The sequence below is a fragment of the Meriones unguiculatus genome, chromosome 17 (assembly GCF_030254825.1).
Source record: "Meriones unguiculatus strain TT.TT164.6M chromosome 17, Bangor_MerUng_6.1, whole genome shotgun sequence".
Taxonomy (NCBI): Eukaryota; Metazoa; Chordata; class Mammalia; order Rodentia; family Muridae; genus Meriones; species Meriones unguiculatus.
Genome location: NC_083364.1, coordinates 19,996,397 through 20,017,186, shown reverse-complemented (window position 1 = coordinate 20,017,186; position 20,790 = coordinate 19,996,397). Strand labels below are relative to the sequence as shown.

The 20,790-nt window shown below is 54.7% G+C and overlaps 1 protein-coding gene across 1 annotated transcript in view; it reads right to left on the bottom strand.

Moving 5' to 3' along the window:
• Positions 1 to 5,524: 5,524 nt before the first annotated feature.
• Catsperd (cation channel sperm associated auxiliary subunit delta) overlaps positions 5,525 to 20,790 on the bottom strand; it is a 38,128-nt gene continuing 22,862 nt past the window's right edge. The window contains exons 10-22 of the mRNA XM_021632969.2: positions 20,188 to 20,283; positions 19,481 to 19,563; positions 18,000 to 18,176; positions 16,973 to 17,086; positions 16,393 to 16,482; positions 15,616 to 15,674; positions 14,599 to 14,677; positions 13,621 to 13,673; positions 12,818 to 12,892; positions 9,628 to 9,756; positions 7,324 to 7,510; positions 6,779 to 6,936; positions 5,525 to 5,973 (exon numbers count right to left, since the gene is read on the bottom strand). Coding sequence (XP_021488644.2) covers positions 5,568 to 5,973; positions 6,779 to 6,936; positions 7,324 to 7,510; positions 9,628 to 9,756; positions 12,818 to 12,892; positions 13,621 to 13,673; positions 14,599 to 14,677; positions 15,616 to 15,674; positions 16,393 to 16,482; positions 16,973 to 17,086; positions 18,000 to 18,176; positions 19,481 to 19,563; positions 20,188 to 20,283 — 1,706 coding nt within the window. The 3' untranslated portion in view covers positions 5,525 to 5,567. The remainder of the gene's footprint in view (positions 5,974 to 6,778; positions 6,937 to 7,323; positions 7,511 to 9,627; positions 9,757 to 12,817; positions 12,893 to 13,620; positions 13,674 to 14,598; positions 14,678 to 15,615; positions 15,675 to 16,392; positions 16,483 to 16,972; positions 17,087 to 17,999; positions 18,177 to 19,480; positions 19,564 to 20,187; positions 20,284 to 20,790) is intronic.

The following is a 20,790-nucleotide window of genomic DNA, read 5'->3' as shown; positions in this document are numbered from 1 at the left end:
ACTATGGAACAAGACGAGGAAGGGGCTTGTGAGAGGGCTCAGCAGGTAAAGGGGCTTGCCGCCAGGCCTGGGGGCCTGAGTTCAGTCCTGGGATCTAGATAATGAAGGAGAAAACCGGCCCCTACAAGATGTCCTCTGACCTCCACAGGCACATAAGCCTGCATACAGTCTTGCACAAACACAAATAAATATTAACATTCTTAAAAAGAAAAAAGAAAGGAGGAACAGAGGGTGGAAAACCGGGCTTAAACTCACCTTTGCATATTGACAAGACACCTAAGAGCAGCTTATGGCAAATTTTAGACCTTTGGGTATGCTCCTAAAGTTCCAGTCTTGTCTTGAACCCAAAATCTTCCTGCTTCTGCCTGGAGAGATGGCTCAGAGGTTAAGAGCACTGGCTCCTCTTCCAAAGGTCCTGAGTTCAATTCCCAGCAACCACAGGGTGGCTCCCAACCATCTATAGTGAGATCTGGTGCCCTCTTCTGGCCTGCAGGTGTACATGCAGACAGAACACTATATATAATAAATAAATACATCTTTAAAAACAAAATCAGGCTGGTAAGGTTGCACATGTCTGTAATCCCAGCACTCAGAGAAGCACAGGCAGGAGGATCTCTATGAGTCTGAAGCCAGCCTGCTCCACAGAGTGAGTCCAGGATATCCAAGGCTGCACAGAGAAACCTTGTCTCAAAAAACAAGCAAACAAAAATCTTCATGCTTCATCCTCCCAAATGTTGGGATCACAGGCACACACCAGTGACTGGCTTCCTGAACTTCTGTTATAGAAATCTCTCTCTCTCTCTCTCTCTCTCTCTCTCTCTCTCTCTCTCTCTCTCTCTCTCTCTCTCTCTCGACCCCGGACTTCCCATCCTCCTGCTTCGACCTCCAGAGAGCTAGGCTAACAAAAGTCACCACCACACCCAGCATCATTTTGGGTTTTGTTTTGTTTGTTTGTTTGTTTTTGAAAGACTGTGTCACTACATGGTTCAGGCTGGCCTAGAGTTTGCAGTAATCTTCCTGCCTCGGCTCCCAGCTCCTAGGAACGTGGACATGTACATGCAGCAAATCCCCGTCTCCCTGGTGTGTGTGTGGCATTTGCACACATGCGAGTGTGGATGTGTATGCATGGCAAGTGTGCGTGCAGGAGCAGAGGATGTTGGGGTATCGCTCTGTGTCTGCCATTTTCAGTTCAGGCACCCTCCATTGCTGAACCTGGAGCTACCCTGGCAGCCAGCAAGCCTCAACTGGGTCACAGGTACCCACAGGCCATGCTGCCTTTTTACACGAGTGCTGGGGGTTTGAATTCAGGTCCGAATGCTTCGCCGGATGAACCATTTCTCCAGCTCCCTCCCTCTCCCTTTCCTCTGTGTTCCTGGGTCTTGGACCCTGGACCACACAAGGGTCAGGCAAGTGCTGTGCGCTTGGCCCTGGCATCCTGGTCTCTAAATCTGGCCTGTCCAAGCAGCCCTGGGTGGGTTCTCTCGCCTCCTGGCCTGTCTCTGACCTTGTGAGCGTTCATGGATCTGCTGCTTTCCTGGCTTTTGTATAGGCCATGCGAGGTGACTGGGGGTCTTTCTGTTGTCACTTAAAACAGGTGGCAGACACACAACTTCATCTCAGCACCCAGGAGGCAGAGGCAGTGGGTTTCTGTAAGATCTGAGTCCAACCTGGTCTACGTAAGACCCTGTTTCAAACAAAAAATAAAATGACTAAAATAAGCCTCTAAGCCAGCAAATCTTCCTGATGCTGCGACCCTTAACACGGTTCCTCATGTTGCGGTGACCCCCCCAGCCATAAAAATTGTTTTTGTCGCCACTTCCTAGCTGTGATTTTGCACTGTTATGAATCATAACATAAATATCTGATATGCAGGGTGTCTGACTCGATCCCCAAAAGGGTCACAACCCACAGCTTGAGAACCACTGCCCCAAACCATAACAGGAAGATCTTCGTGAAACACTGGCTGCCCTTGCAGAGGACCTGAGTCGTATCCCAGTGCCCACCTCAGGCAGCTCACAGCACCTGTAGCTCCAGCTCCCAGGGATGGGACTCCCTCATGCGGCACAGCATTTGGGAAGCAGAGGAAGGAGGATCTCTGTAAGTTCGTAGGCCAGCCTGGTCTACAGAGAGAGTCCAGGACAGCCAAGGCTATAGAGAGAAACCCTGTCTTGAAAAATCAATAAGTAAATAAATATAGATCTTTAAATACTCCTAGCTTGCTACTCCGGTCCACAAAGACACAGGCAGACAGGCATGGCTGGTGTATGAGGACACCTTCTTTCTCAAGGAAAAAATTCCAAGGGGTAAACGAGAATGGAAAATTAACAACCTTCCTGTCATCCCTGTGGTTCCGGGCAGTCTGAAGCCGTGTCACAGGCCATGTTCTGCAGCACCTTGTGGCCTACTGCCTAGAACCCAGTGTTAGCTTTCCGATGGACAGTGGGACTCAGGAGTTATGGGCCCAGAAAGCTGGGTGGACGCTGTGAGCTGAGTCTGCTGAGGGCGGCCAGTGGCCTCCTGCCCCTCAGGCCTCCGTTCAACTCAGCCAGTGTTCCAGAAGAAAATTCTTGGTGAACGACAACTTGGGTGCGTGTGGGGGGTGAAATCTGGACTGTGGTTGAGAGGGCACAGCCCTCACATTGTGTGAACAAGGCCTGCCTTCCACCCCAAGCGCCTCACAAACCAGGCATGCTGGTACGTGCCTGTCATCCTAGCACTGGGGATGTGGAGGCAGGAGGATCAGGAATTCAAAGCCATCCTCGGGTACACCGTGAGTTTGAGGCCAGGCTGGCCTACTTGAGGCCGAATCTAAAAGAGAGGAGGAGAAGGAGGAAGAGGAGGAGGAGGAGGAGGAAAGGAAATGGTCCAAGTTCTTTAGTCCTGTTCTCATCCAGAAATAAGGGTCCATTTATGCCGAGTATAATACATGTCCGTCAACACAGCTCATCTTCAGGGGCAGTGTGCAGGGTGTGAGGCTGGTTCCCACTGAAGACAGGGAGACAGCTTTTCTCCATTCCAGGGAAAAGTTGTGCTATTACTATTACTATTACTACTGTTCATTTGAGCCAGCAATGCATGTGGCTGCGCTGGCCTTGTACTCCCTCCTTAGCAGAAGAGGGGCCCTACCACCCCAGCTCCTGAGACCGCCGTGTGGGCTGCACGCCTGGCTATCGATGCCATGCACTAGCTGTCTGGGGTTTTGACCCAGGATTTCACTTTTTAGCCCAGGCTGGCACAAACTTGTGGGAGGTACCCCTGCCTCGCCTTCTCCTGTACTGGGGATGCAGAGTCCACCCCAGCTCCAAGCTTGCACAAGTCAGGGGAAGAAGAGGTTTGCACATGGTGACCGCTAGAGGGAAGCAGAGGACTGTGAGAATGGCAGAGCCTGTGCTTGCACGTGCACGAGTGCGAGAGTGTCAATGTAGGGGTCAAAGGTTGGCATCAGGTGTCTCCCAAGTGAACCCGCACTCCCCTCCCCCCCGGTGCCCCGTTAAGCTTTTGTGTCGACCCAGCCTCGACTTGGAGCACGCGGCCCCTCCCCCTCCCCCACGCCCTCTCAGCAGGGCCTCCCAGTCCTGAAGCCACAGACAGACACGGGGCTGCACCAGGCTTCTGGGGGCCTGAACTCTCGTCCTTATGCCTGCATTCAGAGCAGAGGCCCTGCCTAGGACTTGAGGGCCGTCCAGGCGAAGTCTCCTGGCATAATGGTCACCAGCACCTGAGTTGTTGGGGAACTTCCCAGACCCGAGAATCCCCCGGGACAAGGGTCCTCTGTTCAAGAAAGATGGGGCCCAGGATCAGTTCAGAGGCTTGGGACTGGAAATCGAAGGAATGAATGGTGGGGTGTGGCCAGGGCCTCTGGGCACGCACCCCCCCACAGGGTCTCTCCTGGGGGAGAGATTCATTAAAGTAGACCTGTTCCCCAGGATGAGCTACAGGTGCAGGCTAAGGGAACGGAGCCTGGGAGCTGAGATCCGCAAAAAAGGGGGGAAATCCACCGCTGTGGGAAGAATCTATCAGGCCGATGGTTAGCCAGGCGCGGTGGCCCACGACTGTCATCCCAGCACTTAGGGAGGCAGAGGCAGGTGGATCTCTGTGAGTCCGAGGCCAGACTGGTCTACAGAGCGAGTCCAGGACACGAGTCTCAGAAACCCTGTCTCAACAACAAAACAAACAAAAAACCAAAACAAAAAAAGGCTGATGGCTAAAAAAATCTTTTAGTGGAGAATTGGAAGGTTGCAGGTCCAGAGCTGTATCGTCCAGGATGTTTGGCCCCCGAACAGCTCTGGCAGTTTGATAGGAATGGTCCCCTAGACTCATGTGAGAATGCTTGGTCCCCAGCGAGCGGTTCTGTTAGGGGGTGTGGCCTGGCTGGAAGGTGTCACTGTGGAGGTGGGCTTTGAGGTCTCAGAAGCTCAGGTCTGGCCAGCGTGCCAGTCTGTCCCTGCTGCCTGTGCATCCAGAGGTAGAACCCTCAGCTCCTTCTCCAGCGCACGTCCGCCCACGCTCTGCCGTGATTCCTGCCGTGACTATGATGGACGCCTCTGAAACCGTTAGCCAGCCCCCAGTGAAATGCTCCCTTTCATAAAAGTTGCCATGGTCACAGTGTCTCTTCACAGCAATACAACAGTGACTGAGACCCTATTAACCCACGTGCAAACCTTGCGGGCGTCCCCGGCTGGTTTCTTACCTGATCTTAGCCAAGGCACTGGAGAACCACCCTGTAATCTCACGAGCCCACAAAAGACGCAGACAGATGCACGCCTTTGACCCAAGCCCTCAGGAGGCAGAGACAGGAGGGTCTCTGTGAGTTCGAGGCCAGCCTGGTCTACAAAGTGAGTCCAGGACAGCCAAGGCTACACAGAGAAAGCCTGTCTCAAATAAATAAATGCATGGCTAATAAAAATACATAACTAGCAAGATCATGTGGTACACTGCTTCCAAGGACATCCCACAGACCCCTGGCCCTCTTCCTCTTGCCAAACTCAATGTGTGTCAAGAGTCGTTCTGCATTTTCAGGGGACTTCAGGAAGCGTGTGGAGTGCTGCCGTCTGAGAGAGGGGTGCAGACTGTGGGGACAACCTTGGGGGGTTCCAGTCAGGCTGCGCAGGTCCCCCGGCGTGGATGGCAGCACTTCCTGCTAGACGTCTTGGTTACCACACCCACCCACCCACCCTGAGCCATAGGGGCAGTGCCTGCCTCAGGCTGCCACTCCAGCACTCACACCCCACCCCCCACCCCGCCCTGTGCTCACAGCGCCGCTGCTGGCTCTGAGGAGCCAGCTTCCTCCACCCTGCCTTCCCATGAGGCGCCTCTCAACAGCCTCACAGCCGCAGGGGAACCCCGGGGAAGAGAACAGGGAGGCAGGGCCAGGAGGGCGTGGCTGGGGTGGCTCAGGAAGGAAGCCCTGCTGAGTGTCCCAGTGAGGGGCGGGGAAGGTGACCCAGACACAGCCTGACCCCTCCTCATTGTTAACCATTTATTGGGACAGGAGCTAAGGTAAACACACTCGGGGGGGGGGGGGGGGTCGAGAGCACCTCACTGGGGCTCATTTGTGTCCCGTGTCCCTAGTTTTCCCACCCTCTTTCTGTCTTGCATGTCTGTGGCTGCAGGGTTTTCTCGGCCTGGTCTCTGACCCTCCTGGAGTGCAGCCACCCTTGCAGCCTGCACTGCACCCACCACTGAACTCTGCGATGCAGCCACTGCTGTATTTTGCGACGCAGCCACCGTTGCAGCCTGAGGTGCGCCCAGCCGCAGGTGCACATGCACAGGAAGCGGTTGCACACCCGGGAGAAGACGGCCTTAAAGCGCTGGCCCTGCTCCGTCTGCAGCTTTATGGGGACGATGTAGGCCAGCCACACGGTCAGCAGCGTGGTGACGACCAGCAGGAAGATGCTGAGCACGGGTGGGAACATGGCCACGGGCAGGGCCCCGTACACGTACACGCTGAACGTGGTGTCCAGGTTGCAGTAGCTGGGGGGGGGCAGCGGGCACAGGCTGTCAGGGTGCGGAGCCGGGGCCCGGGTGGCCGGCCCCACTGTGTCCACACAGCTGACTTCTTGTGTGGGGGCGGTAAGGTGTGCTTTTTTGTTTGTTTGTTTCTTTCTTTCTTTGGTTTGGGGGTTTGGGTGGGGAAACTAAAGACAATTTCATCGGAGCTTGAGGGAAAAACGAGCAGGCCTTCAGCGGCTCCTGAAGAGAATGGCGGGAGAAGGACAAAGCTACAGTGCTGAAGCCGGTGCGGGCAGTCACCCGGAGGGCAGATGGCCTCAGTGAGGGGAGCCCAGAGTGTCGGGGGGTGGGGGGGACACTCTGAAAAGGGACAGGAAGGGAGAGGGGCGAGCGGGCAGAAACTCCACTGTCTGGGGCTGCAGCCCACAAGCTGCAGCTGTGTGTGAGTTTTGACACAGGTCTCATGTAGTCCAGGCCAGCCTCAAACTAGTTATGTAGCCAAGGATGGCCTTGAACTCTGGTTTTCTGAGACAAGGTTTCTCTGTGTAGCCTTGGCTGTCCTGGACTCGCTTTACAGACCAGGCTGGCCTGGAACTCACAGCTATCCGCCTGCCTCTACCCGCCCCCTCCCCCCCCCCCCCCCCCGCCCAGTGCTAGAATTAAAGGTGTGTCCCACCACTGCCAGGCTGGCCTTTAACTCTTGATCCTACTGTGTCTGCCCAGCTCCCCATTGCTGGGGTGGCAGGCATGGAGCACCACACTGGGACCTCGAGGTCACCAATCTGTGAGTCTCTTCTCAGGATGACACAGTACCCCCTCCACTCACCTGTAGTACGGGTCCACCACAGACAGAAGGAAGGTATAGATTCCATTTCTCTGGCCAAAAATAACCCTGTTGTCTGTGCGGCCACCTAAGATCTGGTACTCGACATTAGGCCATAGCAAGGGGTTGTCCTTATTGTCCTCGTGGCAGCTGATGTAGTTCTGGGGACAAGGACAGCGGCACGCTGGTCCCGAGAAGCCTGGCCCTCCGCCCCTGGCCTCACAGAGCATGCCTTCCCCACCGCTCCACCCCTAAGCAAACCCTTGTGGGCTGGGCCTCCCTCCTGCCTCCTCCCTCTCCTTCTGCCCTTCCCGGCAAGAGACTCAATCGCTTTAAAGCCAGACGGGTGTGAGCTGCACGACCCGATTCAGAAACAGTGTTTGGGGGCCAGTTACTGTATCTGACAGAGTCCCAGAGAGCCTAGGCTGGCCACGAACTTGCTTTTTAGGGAATCCTCCAGCCTCTGGGAGGGCAGGCAGACACCGGCGCACGGCTCTGACGGTGCTCACGTGCAGGGCTGTGGGTGAGCGGCCTGGGCGGGACCCTACCTCTCTGTTCCAAATGGACATGATGGAATCGGCATCCATGAAGAGGTTAAAGGTGCTCCAGTTCTGAGGCTGTGACCGGCAATTGGCAGTGGCGGCCGTCAGGGAGTACGAGTAGGTGACTATCCCATTGACCTCCGTCAGCACGTACTCGGCGTTCATGATTTCTTCTAGGATCCCATTCTTCCACCTGAGACCCAAGTGAGGCAGCGGGGCGTGATGTCAGGACGCCGCCAGGGTCATCCCCACAGGAAGACAGTGCAGGGTCATCCGGACAGGACAGTCTGGGGTCATACAGACAGGACAGTCATCCTGACAGGAGGACAGCCATCCCGACAGGAGGACAGTCACAGACAGCGCTGGAAGGTGTGGAAAGCTTGGGGAGGGGAGGAAGGGGTGAGGAGGGAGGGAAGGGAACCACTATCAACAGCCCTCCCTACAAAGGGAGCCCGGGAGCCAGAGTACAGAGAAGCTTCGCATGGTATATATTTATATATTTGGGTTTTATTGTTTGTTTGTTTGATTTTTGTTTGTGTTTGTATTTTGTTTTGCAGCCCAGGCTGGCCTTGAACTCCCAACCTTCCCGTCTCCATCTCTGTGCTGCTGAAATGACAGATGTGAACCGTGGTGCCTGTTCTATGGGCTGCTGACAACAGGATCTGGGGCTTCAGGAAGCTGAGCACTCTGCCACTGCGGCCCAGCAAACAGAACCCCATCATTCTGTCCTGGTAGACTCTGCATGATGCCCGTGGGCACCTCCCCATATCTGTAGGGTCTGCACCCAAGCACTGAACCAACCCTGACTACCAAGGGCCGAGCCAACCTTGGCATCTGAATACTGAACCCAACTTCCCATTTCAGGATTGAGTTTCCTGCGCTGGCTGAGGATCGGGACAACCTGGGCGCAGAGACCGCACCAGCCTTGCTGTGTGGGGAAAGGTTACACAGGCCTGAGGCGTGTAGCGGCTGCTTGTCCTTGCTCCCTGAGGGATGCAGTGGAAAGAGTGTGTGCACACGTTTCTAGTGGCCTGAACAGGACTTTCAGGCTGTGGAGACACAGCAGTCGGGGAGGTGTGCGCACAGGCGCTCAGAGTTAACCTTGCCTGTGGGGAGAATCTGTGGCCTGGCTGCAGGAGATGCCGCCCTAAAACCGTCAACTGACGAAGGCAGAACTGTGTTCTGAAGAGAGCCTTAGCGACGGCGGGCCCCAAAGCTTCCAGATAGGCTGGAGAGATGGCTGAGCTTAAGAGCTGCTCTTCCAGAGGTCCTGAGTTCAATTCCCAGCACCCACATGGTGGCTCACAACTATCTATAATGAGATCTGGCGCCCTCTTCTGGTGGGCAGGCACACGTGCAGATAGAGCTTCACCCATGTAATCCATGTAAACTCAGGGAGGCAGAGGCAGGAGGATGTCTGTGAGTTCAAGGCCAGCCTGGTCTACAAAGCAAGTCCAGGACAGCCAAGGCTACACAGAGAAACCCTGTCTTGAAAACAAAGCGAACAAACAAGGAAGAAAAACCCCAGCTCCTCAGAGGGTGAACAGACTTTCCCGGACGGCTTCTCCCAGAAACCTCCAGAATGTCTACCTCCTGCATGTCTACCTCCAGAAACCTTTACCATGCACTCACATGCACAGCCCCAATCCCTGCATGTTTAGGAAAAGATCTCCGCATGCTCAGCTCAATACTATTTTCCCTAAGATTTTATTTTTAAGACACAGTCTTGCTGTGTAGGTCAGGCTAGCCTAAAACTCGCACTCTGCCTCAGCTTCCCGAGTTCTAGGATCACAGGTGTGAGCAACTGCACCCGCCTCTGAGTGTCTGGAGCCAGTATGTGGCTGTGCCTTCATGATCATCGCTGCCTGATAAACTCCTACTCATCCTTCAAAACCCCACAAGCGCTCATGAAAACACAGACATTGTGCCAGGTGGGGAGAGAGTTGGGAGAGAAGAAGATGACAGGCTGCAGAGATGGCATCAGAAGAAATGACATAATCCAGGTACAGTGGCACAAGAGATCCCAGCGCTTGGAAGGATGAGGCAGGAGTGTGGAGCGTTCAAGGGCAGCCTGAGCTGCATGGTGGGTCAGAGGCTAGAACAAAAAACGTCAAAAGGCCCACTGCTTAGATCTGCAAGTCAGGCAGAAGCATCGCGGGAAGGAAGCCTTGCTCATACCTCTCCCTGGGCCTCCCTGGCCGTCGGCTCCCAGCTGAGCCGGCTGTGGGTGACTCAGGGCAGGCAGGGTGGGGAGAGATGGGACGGGGGGGGGGGCAGCATCTCGGGAGGGGGGCGCGGCTGGGGGCTTACAGTTCCACCACGGGCCTCCAAGGTTTGTCGTAGTAGACAAGGCGGGGGCAGCCCAGGTCCTTGTACGGGTAAAACACCAGCAGGTCGTCCTGGGCTTCGGCCTCATGGTTCACGGGGTTGTAGGCTTCCCTTTGAGGAGACACGGAACCCTGTGCTCAGCAGCCAGCCCGGGTCTGCTTGCTTTTACACCTCAGGTCCTGACAGCTGCTGACCAGTCGCTGCTGACCCCGGCCGGCCCAGAACTGGCAGTTACAAGCCCTTTATTCACGGATTTCTGAACACCCTGGGCGTCCCTGTGTTTAATCAGGCATTTTTAAGCCCAGCTTGAGAGTCTCCTGAGCGTGAGTGGGGCCACACAGCCAGTTGACAGCCACACAGAGTCCAAGGTGAACTGCCCACCTTCCTCCCCCCAGCCCGTGGGTGGTAAGGAATTCTTGGACAGACCCTCTCGTGGGGAGGGTCCGCCCCACGGTGGGCACTGCCACCCCTGGGCTGGTGGTCCTGGGTTCTATAAGAAAGCAGGATGAGCAAGCCGTGGGAGCAAGCCAGCGAGCGGCCCCCTCCATGGCCTCTGCATCGGCTCCCGCCTCCAGGCTCCTGTCCTGACTCCCTAGATAATGAACCACAAGCTGTAAGCGGAAATAAACCGCCCTCCTCCCAGCCTCCCTGCTCAGCCATGGGGTTTTATTACAGCAACAGAATCTTACTTAAGACACAAGTTAGTGCCAGGACTTGTGTGTTGCTGTGACAGACTCAGCCACGTTATTTTGGGGAGGAGTATGGAAGGAGTTTGGCACTTTGGGCTGGAAAAGTCATTGGGTCATCAGGACTCGGTGAGCTGTGGTGAGACACTGCAAGATAGAAATGTCGACAGAAGGGCAGATGGTGGAGGCCTGGCTTGTGGGTTTTAGAGAGGCCCTCAAAGACTCTGTCCGAGCCCTTTGACATTCTGCACTGAGAATCTGTGATTTACGCCCAGCACTTGGGAAGCAGAGACAGTCAGATCTCTGAGTTCAAGGCTAACCTGGTCTAAGGAGTGAATTCCAGGACAGCCGGGGCTACACAAAGAAGCCCTGTCTCAAACAGACAAACCAAAACAAGAAGACAATCGGGGATGTTTGATATCTGAAGTAAGAGTCTGTGGTTGTGCTTAGCCGGGTCTGAGGAAGAGGCTGTGTTTATGAGAGAGAGCATTCCTGAGGGGAAATCTGAGAAGTGTTTCCTGAGTCAGCACACAGAAGCCCTGTGCAGAGGTGGTACCGCATGCTGGCGGCTGGACTTGGTAATGTGTGAGAATCCCCAAGCTGGTCCTGGCTTTGGAGGCAGGAAGGGGTTGTGGAAAGCAGCTGGAGCTTGTCACTGGGAGAGGCCAGGAGAGGGCGCTGGTGAAGGTGCAGCCTCAGCGGCAGTTGGAGGACTGAAGGATCATGCAGAGAGGGTGAGGTGCAGGCTCCACGAGAAAGCCCAGGAGGGGCGCTCGGTGAAAGATCAGCCTCAGCTTCATGGAAGAGCCAGGCATGTTGGAGACTCCGAGATTGTGAGTAACTGCCCAGGACAGCAACAGGTGTGGGGTGGAGCCAGCCTGAGCCCGGAACACAAGCCGTGTGCGCTGCAGAGGGTGCAGCTGGAGAAGTGGAGCTGAAGGCTTCTGGAGCCCAGACAACTGTGAGTTCCAGACGTGAGACACTGAGCCACAGGACCTGATTTTCAATCTGGATCTTGGTTTTCCTGTGACTGTGAACACTGCCCTGGTTCTTCCCTCTTGAGTAAGAAAGTATTTAACTGATGCAGGCAGAAGGTTATTGTGTAATTCAAACGCTGATTTCTGTGACCCCCGCCCCATCTGGTTGCGATCCCTGTTCTGAGAATCTCCTGTCTGAATGTTGTGTAAACACTGCTCCCCAATTGTCCCCTCATATGCCAATAAAGCAGCTTACAGCCAGTCACTGAGCAGATGAGAGGATAAGGCTGGGTTTCCTGGAGGAGGCTTTAGAGGAGGAAGTAGGGGATTTAGTCACAAGCAGATGTCCAGGAGACAGGAGGAGAAAACAGCTGAACAGAGAAAGCCATAAAGTGCCAGTATCTCTGGGATTTGTGCCGGGAGGAAGCCAGACTAGTTTAGAGGGTTAATTGCTCAGTATTGTACTGCAAAGCTTGATAAACAAATAACATAATAGAGTCTCAATTATTTGGGTTATAGCTGGGTTAAGAGAGAAACAGAGAAACAAATACAGTTTTATAAAAATAACCTTAACAGGGCTGGAGAGATGGCTCAGAGGTTAAGAGCACTGACTGCTCCTCCAGAGGTCCTGAGTTCAATTCCCAGCAACCACATGGTGGCTTACAACCATCTATAATGAGATCTGGTGCCCTCTTCTGGCATGCAGGTGTACATGCAGGCACAACATTGTATACATAATAAATAAATAATTAAAAAAAAAAACAAAAACCAATAACCTTAACAGAGTTCACAGGCAAGGGACGTTAGACTTTTAAAGAGATGCTGGATGTATTTCAGGAAACTGAAAAAAAAAAATGTTGTGTTCGAATTTTTCAAGCCTGGACATTTAGAAGTTGGACTGTGTTCTTAAATATAACGTTGGTATTAATGTAAGAGTGTTAGTATTAACGCTGGGGGCAAACAGGGAAGGGAAGGTCACAGGTACCAGTGTGCCGTGCGTCAAGTCGGCAAGGGGCCAACTTGACCCCCCTGCCCCTGTTGTGGCTGGTTGTTTTTGGTTTTGTTTAATATGATAAGCCAGGGTCATCTGTGAAGAGGGAAACCCCAGTTGAGAAGATGCCTGTGGTGCATTTTCTGGATTAATGATTGAGGTGTGAGGCCCAGCTAGTTCGCTGTATATAGGGCCGCTCTTGGGCAGCTGGTCTTCCGTTACTTAAGAAAACAGGCTGAGCAAGCAAGCAAGCCACGGGGAGCAAGCCAGGAAGCTGCGCCCTCCACGCTTGCTGCATCAGCCCCTGCCTCCAGGCTCCTGCCTTGAGCTCTTCCTCCGAGGCTGCTTTTTAGTCTCATCACAGTAACAAAAAGCTAACCAAGACCGCTTGGGCTTTGAGCCTCCTGCACGCCCATGTGTCCCACCGGTCCCCGGGGCCAGACGGTAGATTTCAACCACTTAGCCTTGCCCCTGGTCTGACCCAGTGTAAGGAGGGCTGGGAGGCGGGCCGCACTTACTTCTCGATGGTGTAGGTGTAGTTCCTCTGCAGCTGCACTGGGTCGAGGATCCCCATGGAGCAGGCGGAGATTTTGCTGTAATGGAGAGGTGGGCGGGCCTGACTAGGAGGTGGACCGGGAAGGGGTGGAGTGCCCTTCACCCTGCGGCGGAGAGGCTGGGAGGGGCCGGGTGCCCTGCGGGGTGCCCGTGATGGCACGAGGAGCCTCCAGATCCTTGTTGTGGCTGCAGAGAATGCTCACACGGGGGGGGGGGGGAAGGGGGCGCACGACGGCGAGTAATGCCAGCTCCAGGGAGTAACGCCAGCTCTGTGGTGGGGCACTCAGAAAGCTCTTCCATTTCACGCTCACACACACTCAGCCACACGCACCCTCACGGTCACCCACACTCACACAGTCACTTACACTCACATCCCGTCAGCACGTGATCACGGTCACACCCTCACCCACACGTGCGTGTACACTCTCGCACACACTCACATGCTCACCCACGCTCACATACACTGTCACATACACGCTTACGGTCACACCTACACTCACGGATACACACACATGCTGACATACACTTACATAGCAGAAAGGGCAAGTCATCTTGGGAAGGTCAAGGCACGGCCTTACTAACCGCCTGACACGATCCACGGCCCGAGCGCCCCACCTCCGCTCGGCTGCCTCACTCCTGGTCGCGGCTGGCCGCCTCCAGGGATTCAGGGATTTACTACAGAACTGCTAAACCGTACATAAAAGTAGATGGCCAGCGACGGGGCCGGCCCACCCCTCCCCTTCGGCCCAGGGGCTGGCGCACTCACTTCTGCACGATGATCTTCTTGGTCAGGTCACAGCCAACTGAGATGAGAGTGGACTGCAAGGGACGGAAGCAGAGGCGTCGGGCACTCCACAGAGAGCCCCGGTCAGCCCCGCCCCCTGCCAGCCCCGCCCCTGTGCAACACGGGCTGCTACGCACCTGACCCTGACACAGTGGCTCTCCCGGCTGGCCTTCCCAGACCTAAGCTCCAGCCCCAGGAAATACCTAACTCTTCATCCCCTCTCCTCAAGAGTCCTATACAGTTCAACTGTGTGTAAGAACGGTATTCCTTTTCCTGGCTAGCGCTCTGTCAGATGCGAGGGCCACATGCTCCTTATTCCACCCCTCCCACCCCCCTGTTGTCCACACGGCTGTGAATGATGCCTGTGTGGTTTTTTCAAGTCTCTGGAAGTGTCTAGAATGCTGGTTCTCAACCTGTGGGTCACGATCCACCAACTTCTGGCAGACTTCTAGCTCCAAAAATGTTTACATTACAATTTATAACAGCAACAAATACAATCTACGGAGTATGAATAAAATCTGTTGTTTTTCAAGACAGGGTTTCTCTATGTAGCCCTGGCTAGCCTGGAACTCATTCTGTAGACCAGGCTGGCCTCGACCCCAGAGATCTGCCTGCGCCTGCCTCCTGAGTGCTGGGATCGAAGGCATGCGCCACCACCGCCTGGCAATTAAAGTAATCTTATGGTTTCGGGTCACCACAGCATGAGTGACTGTACAGAAAGGTCCCGGCACTAGGAAGGCTGAGCGCCGCTGCTCCAGAAGTACTATTTCCTCAAGTTGGCCAGAGCTGGTTCTAGAGATGACCTGTAGGCTGCTGAGGGACAGCTGTGGGCAACGGTGACCCCAGACACCAGGTGACAACACTGTCATTTTGTTTCCAAACCAGGGCCTGCCCAGCGTGGAGCCTGCTGGCATGACTCAGCCCGTGACTGAACACCAGGTGGCGAAGGGACACACGTACCAGGGGCTTCAGGTCCACACACGCGGTTGTCTTGTCAGCAATGTCCACCGTCACGGAGGAGATGGCGTTGCGCTTGATGCTGTGGTGCAACGGGGCAGAGAGTCTGTGCCATCGTGGTCATCAGTGCACTCACTGAACCTTTAACTCATTCTGCCAACCAGCCAGCCACACACGCCATCAACCATCCAACTGTCCATCGTCCGTCCTCCGTCCACCCGCCCGCCAACAGATCTGTCATGGTTACCCTTGGTTGTCAACCTGACACAGCCAGGAAGAGGATCTGTCCCGATCAGATTGGCCTGACCCTACTTCCTCAGTGCTGAGGTGCCGGTCATGCGCTGCTGTCCTCGGGACCTGAGGTGCCTGCCGGGCCTGGAGCCCAGAGCACCATGCATACTGGGTAGCTGCTCCACCAGTGAGCTCCAGTCCCAGACCTTGGCGACAGCTCTAAGCTTATTAGAATGTTCCAGAACTGGGGCTGCTGCTCGGCTCTGCCTCTCCTCTGGGAACCCCTGCAGACGGCAGGGGGAGCAGCCTCATGGAAGCATGGTGTCATTGTCCACTGCGCTCACTTCTGTGCCCCCACATCTGAGACCCTCCAGTCTAAACTTTGCTCCCCAATTGTCTCCCAACTGTCAGTAACTCAGCTTAACAGCCAGTCACTGAGCAGGGGAGAGAACAGGGCTGGACTTCCTGCCAGCCAGGAGAGAAGAGAGAGAGAAAGAGGGGAAGCAGGAATTCAGCCAGAGGTTCAGGAGGCACAATTAGAGAGCAGCTGGAGGTGAGAAGGCCATAAAATGCAAGAATCTTGGGGATTTTGGCAAAGAGGAAGTCAAACTAGCTCAGAAGGTTAGGATAGAGTAAGGACCGCTCAGTATTGTGCCTTAAAGCGTGTTACACAGATAACATAGTCCAGTCTTAATTATTTGGGTGCCAGCAGGGCGAGGTGAGAAACTGCCACGCACACTGATAAGAGGTAACCCCGCCGGCCTTGGGCCCTGAGAGCGCGTTAGCTACCTGGCGGTGAAGGTGTGGTCCGCGGTGCCCCGGCGGTGCTGCTGCTGGAGCTCAATCTCCTGTGAAACGGCAGCAGGGGCAGAGGCAGGGACAGACAGAGGCGGGGAGACAGACACACACACAGAGACAGCCGGTTGCAGCAGGGTTCCGCCCAGATGTCAACCCCAAATAGGTCAGGCTGGTAAGGAAGGGGTGACCAGTAGACTTGTCCATCAGCTGCCCAGCCCCACTATGTCCTCATTCTACACCATAAGTGAAACCAGCCCTGGGTGGCCCTAGTGAGCTGTATTGTCTCTCCCTGACTGCTCAGGTGGGGTCACATGACTAATCATAGGTACCACAAGTCCAAGCTCTTGTCATGATGGGTGCAAGGGGACAACAGCCCCACCTGGTCCCCTGCTGGGACCTAGCCCCCTACCTAGGCTTTACCCAACTACCTCAGCGCTCAGTCTCACTATGTCCGGGGCACCCCTGCCTTTCCTATGGGACAGAGCCTATGTGGGCGGTGGCTGCCTGTCCTGCTCGGGGCAGAGGGCCTGTGTAGGAAGGAGAAGGAAGGCTGGTCCTTTCACTGCACACCGAAGTGCTGGCAAGGAGGGCTGAGTGTGTGGCTCATTCAGCCCTTGAGAGGCCAAGGCAGGATGACATAGTTCACGGCTGCCCTGGCCTATGGAGGGTCGCCGTGTCTCACTAACACCAAACGGAAAAGGCCAGAGCCCGGGATGTTGGATGTTGTTGGGTTTGGGTCAAGGCCCCACCACAGCCGCAGCCACTCACCAGTTTGTACTTATAGCTGCCGTCGAATGTGTTGCCAAACTCTGAGATGCTTGCCTCGAACCCCAGGGAGTGCGGGTTGCTGACCATCACCTGCGACACAACGCATGGACAGCTGTGCTCCAGGTTGACAGAAATCCGGCCTGCCAGCCTCAGCAAACACAGGGGGGTTCTGCACACAAGGCCTGGGTGCCACACTCACCTGAATGTCTGCCTGTCGGCTACAGCCTCACAGCCTCAGAGGCCGGGAGCTGCGAGACACAGCAGGATGGCGGGGACAAGAGGGAGAGTGGGGGTCTGCGGGAAGAAGCCTGACTGCGAGGAGGAAGGTACAAAGGAAAACAAGATGGAGGACGAGGAGATGGGGAAGAAGACATGAAGGAAGGGATGGAGGAGAACACGGAGGAAGGGGATAAGGAAGGAAAAAAGGAGGAAGAGGAGAGGGACAGGAGAAATGTGGGAGAGGCGGGCAATGGGAGAAGAGAGGAAGTTTGGACAAACAGGAAGCTCTGGGGTTGTAGGCCAGCACTGGGACAGGGAGATCTGGGGACAGGCTGCAGCGCACAGGCTGGGTCCTACTCACCAGTGGGATGGGGGACTTGCCAGGCCGCGGCACAAAGAGGGCAGAGAGCTCCAGTTTGCTGTTCATGTCTATGGTGAACATCTGATCTATCATGTTGCTTTCCAGAACCTCCACCTGGGGAAGATGGCGGGCTGAAGGGAGAGCCTGTTCCCCAGGGCGCAAGCAACAGCTGAGGGTGCTGCCGCATGACGGGCAGGGCATCTTATCCCCACGCGGGGGCCCACACTACACCCTGTGTCCCCTCGTGGTGTCCCCTCAGGGCCCCCTCATGGCTTTTCCTTCTTCCACAATGCTTTTGGTTTGTTTCTTGCAAAATGGGGACTGAACCTGCGCAGTAGCATTTGCTGTACAGGTTCTCCACCCCTTGCCACGCCCCCAGCCCCTCACTGGGGAGTCTAGGTGGGGTTCCACCCCTTGCCACGCCCCCAGCCCCTCACTAGGGAGTCTAGGTGGGGCTCCACCCCTTGCCACGCCCCCAGCCCCTCACTAGGAATTCTCCGAGGGTCCTCACCGGAGCCACACCCACAAATTCATTTTTACTGTTGCCTTTTTCTTTAGATTTATTTATTATGTATACAGTGTTCTGCCTGCATGTACACCTGCGCGCCAAAAGAGGACATCAGGTCTCTTTAAAGATGGTTGTGAGCCCCCATGTGGTTGCTGGGAATTGAACTCAGGACTTTTAGAAGAGTAGCCAGTGCTCTTAACTTCTAAGCCATCTCTCCAGCCCCTCAATTTTTTTTCTTTAAACATAAGATCTTGTTGAGTTGCACAGGCTTGAGCAGAATTTGAAATCCTTTACCACAGTCTCCCAAGGAGCTAGAATGACGGTCCTCTGCCACCATCTCTCACTCTAATTTTTCTCCCTCAGTTTCCCCCATTCTAAAAAGCAGAGCCGAGCTCAGGGAGTGGCTTACTAAAAGGTGATTCTCCTCCACCTAGGGAGCATTCCCAGTGCCACCAGCTACCCAAAACAAATAACCACAAAGGTCATGGAGCATTGCCGTGGATTGTGGGAATCACCTACATTGCATGGTTCAATCTCCAGGGTAGGGTCACTGAGAATGGCTTGCACATTCACAGTACATTTGAGAAAGTCAAACGCTGGGGACGATGGGTCAGGGACCGGGGTGAGGACCTCCAGCGTGCCGCCGTCCTTAAAAAAGAGGCCCGTGGTCTCAGACCAGAGAGGCTGCTTCAACAGCTGTGGGAGAAAGCAAATTCTGAGATCAAATCCTCGCATTGCATCTTTTCTTGTTGTTTTGTTTATTTCGACAGGGCCTTACTCTGTAACCCAGGCTGGCCTCAAAAAACACAGCAATCCAGGCCCGGCATGGTAGTGCACGCCTATAATTCCAGCACTCAAGGAGGCAGAGGCAGATGCATCTCTGTGAGTTCGAGGCCAGCCTGGTCTACAAAGCGAGTCTCCAGAACAGCCAAGGCGACACAGTTACATTTAATTATGGTGTGGGTGCGTGAACGGTGGAGGTTAGAGGACAACTTGGCGGAAGCCAGTTCACTCCGTCCACTGTTGGAGGTTGGTTTGACGATAATTACTGGCCTGGTGTAAACCTGAATAAGTCATTATACCTGATTGGCTGAGTAGACAGCCCGTCCCTGGGCAGGGGAGAATGGGGTAGGCGTGGCTAAGGTTCCCGGCTCTGGAGAATTCAAGTGGGAATCATGGGAAGAGAAGAAAGAGGAGGTCACTGTGTAACCCATGGTGGGTGAAGAAAAACACACGAGGCAGGGAGGAAGGATCCAATAACGGTGTGAAACGGACCAGATGAATAAAAGCAAGTACTTATGAGATTATGGATAGAAGATAGGATGGGGGCGGGGAGACGGATGGTGAGGATACTGAGACAGGGTAAGTGAAATATCTGCCCGGCCCAAGGTGAATAAGGCAATTATAAATCCAACAGGTGCCTGTGTCTTATTATTGTGATAGTGGGTTAAATAATACCACCACGGTAATCTTAGGGCCAATAATTATCATTTCATAGCTCAACACCCATTTGATATTATTATATACTGCAACAGTCCACCCTGTAGGCCACAAGGGTCAAAGTCAGATGGGCAGGCTTGGTGGTCGAGGGAGTTGTGATCTCCGAGCCTGCCAGTCGTGCCTGCCTGCTGTGTGTGTGGGGGGTGCAGCTTGGCCACACCGAACGCGCTCTCAGGAGTGGCAACGCCCACTTCAGACGTAGATTGCTTTGTTCTGCTTTGGGTTTGAACCTGGGTCCTGATTCTGTAAGGATACCTGTGTAGGGTGGGTCTTCCTGGCCAGAGTGGTCGCCTAGCATCCATAAAGCCCTGCATTCACCTGCAGTACCCCAAAACTGGGCACGGGGGTGCCTACCCTGGAGGATCAGGACTTCATGGGCGTCCCTGGCTACCTATGGAGTTTAGGCCTTGCCTCAAAACAAAAGGACATTTCACTAGCATGATTCCCAGGCTTAGAGGGAAGGTGAACTTCACAGCTGTCGGCCAAGCCCTCGGACACACTTGGATCAGTTCGGTTCCCAGGTAATTCTGACTCCCGTAAAACATGAGGTCTTCCCGGGTCAGCAAAGCCATCTCGTAATTATCTGGGAAAGAGAGGGCAAAAAGAGAGGCGGTGTGAGGTGCAGGGGCCAGTGGGCTGGCTCAGCAGGGGGAAGTGCTTGCTGCCAAGCCGAAAGACCCAACTTCTATTCCTGGGACCCAACTTGTGTAAGCTGTCCTTTGACCTCCACACGCTCACCCAGGCACACACGCGAACATCCTCACACCCACACACCTGAAAGAAGCAAGCAGACGGAAGAAACAAACAAAAGGCAAAGATCAGACGTCACTCACTGGCGACACCCACCGGGATCAGAGAGAAAGCTCAGGGGGTCACAGGGTAACGACAGCCTTAGCTGAGGAGCTGTGGCGCCCCAGCCCGTCACACACATACACACGGGCAATCACAGCGCCAAATCCTAACCAATTACACCCAACCACATCCATCCAAGTAAACCAGACACAGCCGCAGCTCAGCCTGTCACCGAACGCCTCGCCTGTGACACGTTTGTCACCGCTTCAACCAATTACACAGGTTGATGAGCCGCAATAGCCAAATCCGAGCCTCAGCCAATCTCAGGCAGGGAGAGAGGGGGCAGGCAGGACGGCTGAAAGGGGGCAGAGAGGCGGGATAAAAGAGAGCGAGCTGAGACAGGCTGGCAGCGTACTCCAGGCAACGCTGTGGATGGTGATGTTGGCTTTGACGATATCTGTAGTCACGGTGGTCTTCCCTTTCTTCAGGCGCACGGTGTCCACGATCTGGCCTAGGGAGGGACAGGCAGACTGTGATGACCGGTAAAGACAGCATCTCACAGAAATTCATCCACACTGCAAGGCCAAGGCCCCCCCGCACTAACCCCCCTCCCCTCCCCCACGGCCTCTCCTCTGCATTCATTGGGTTCCGTTGGTTTGCTATTCAAAAGACCAAGAAGAGAATTTCAGTGTGGTCAGGAGTGGAGCCCCGCCTAGAATGCCCCAGTGAGGGGCTGGGGGCGTGGCCAGGGTGGAGCCGCCATTTTGAACCCACCAGTGAGGGGCTGGGGGCGTGGACAGGGTGGAGCCTCCATTTAGAACCCACCAGTACTTCCCTGACTTCAGACCTTCAGCGCCTCTATAAAGGTCTAGCCCAGCTTGTAATCCTACCAATAAGAAGGCACAACCAGGAGGGTCCCTGGGTCTTGCTCACCAACCAGCAAGTCCCAGGGGTTAAGTGAAATTTTATAAATAGATATATACATGTATCACATAAATGTGGAAAAATAAAACAATTG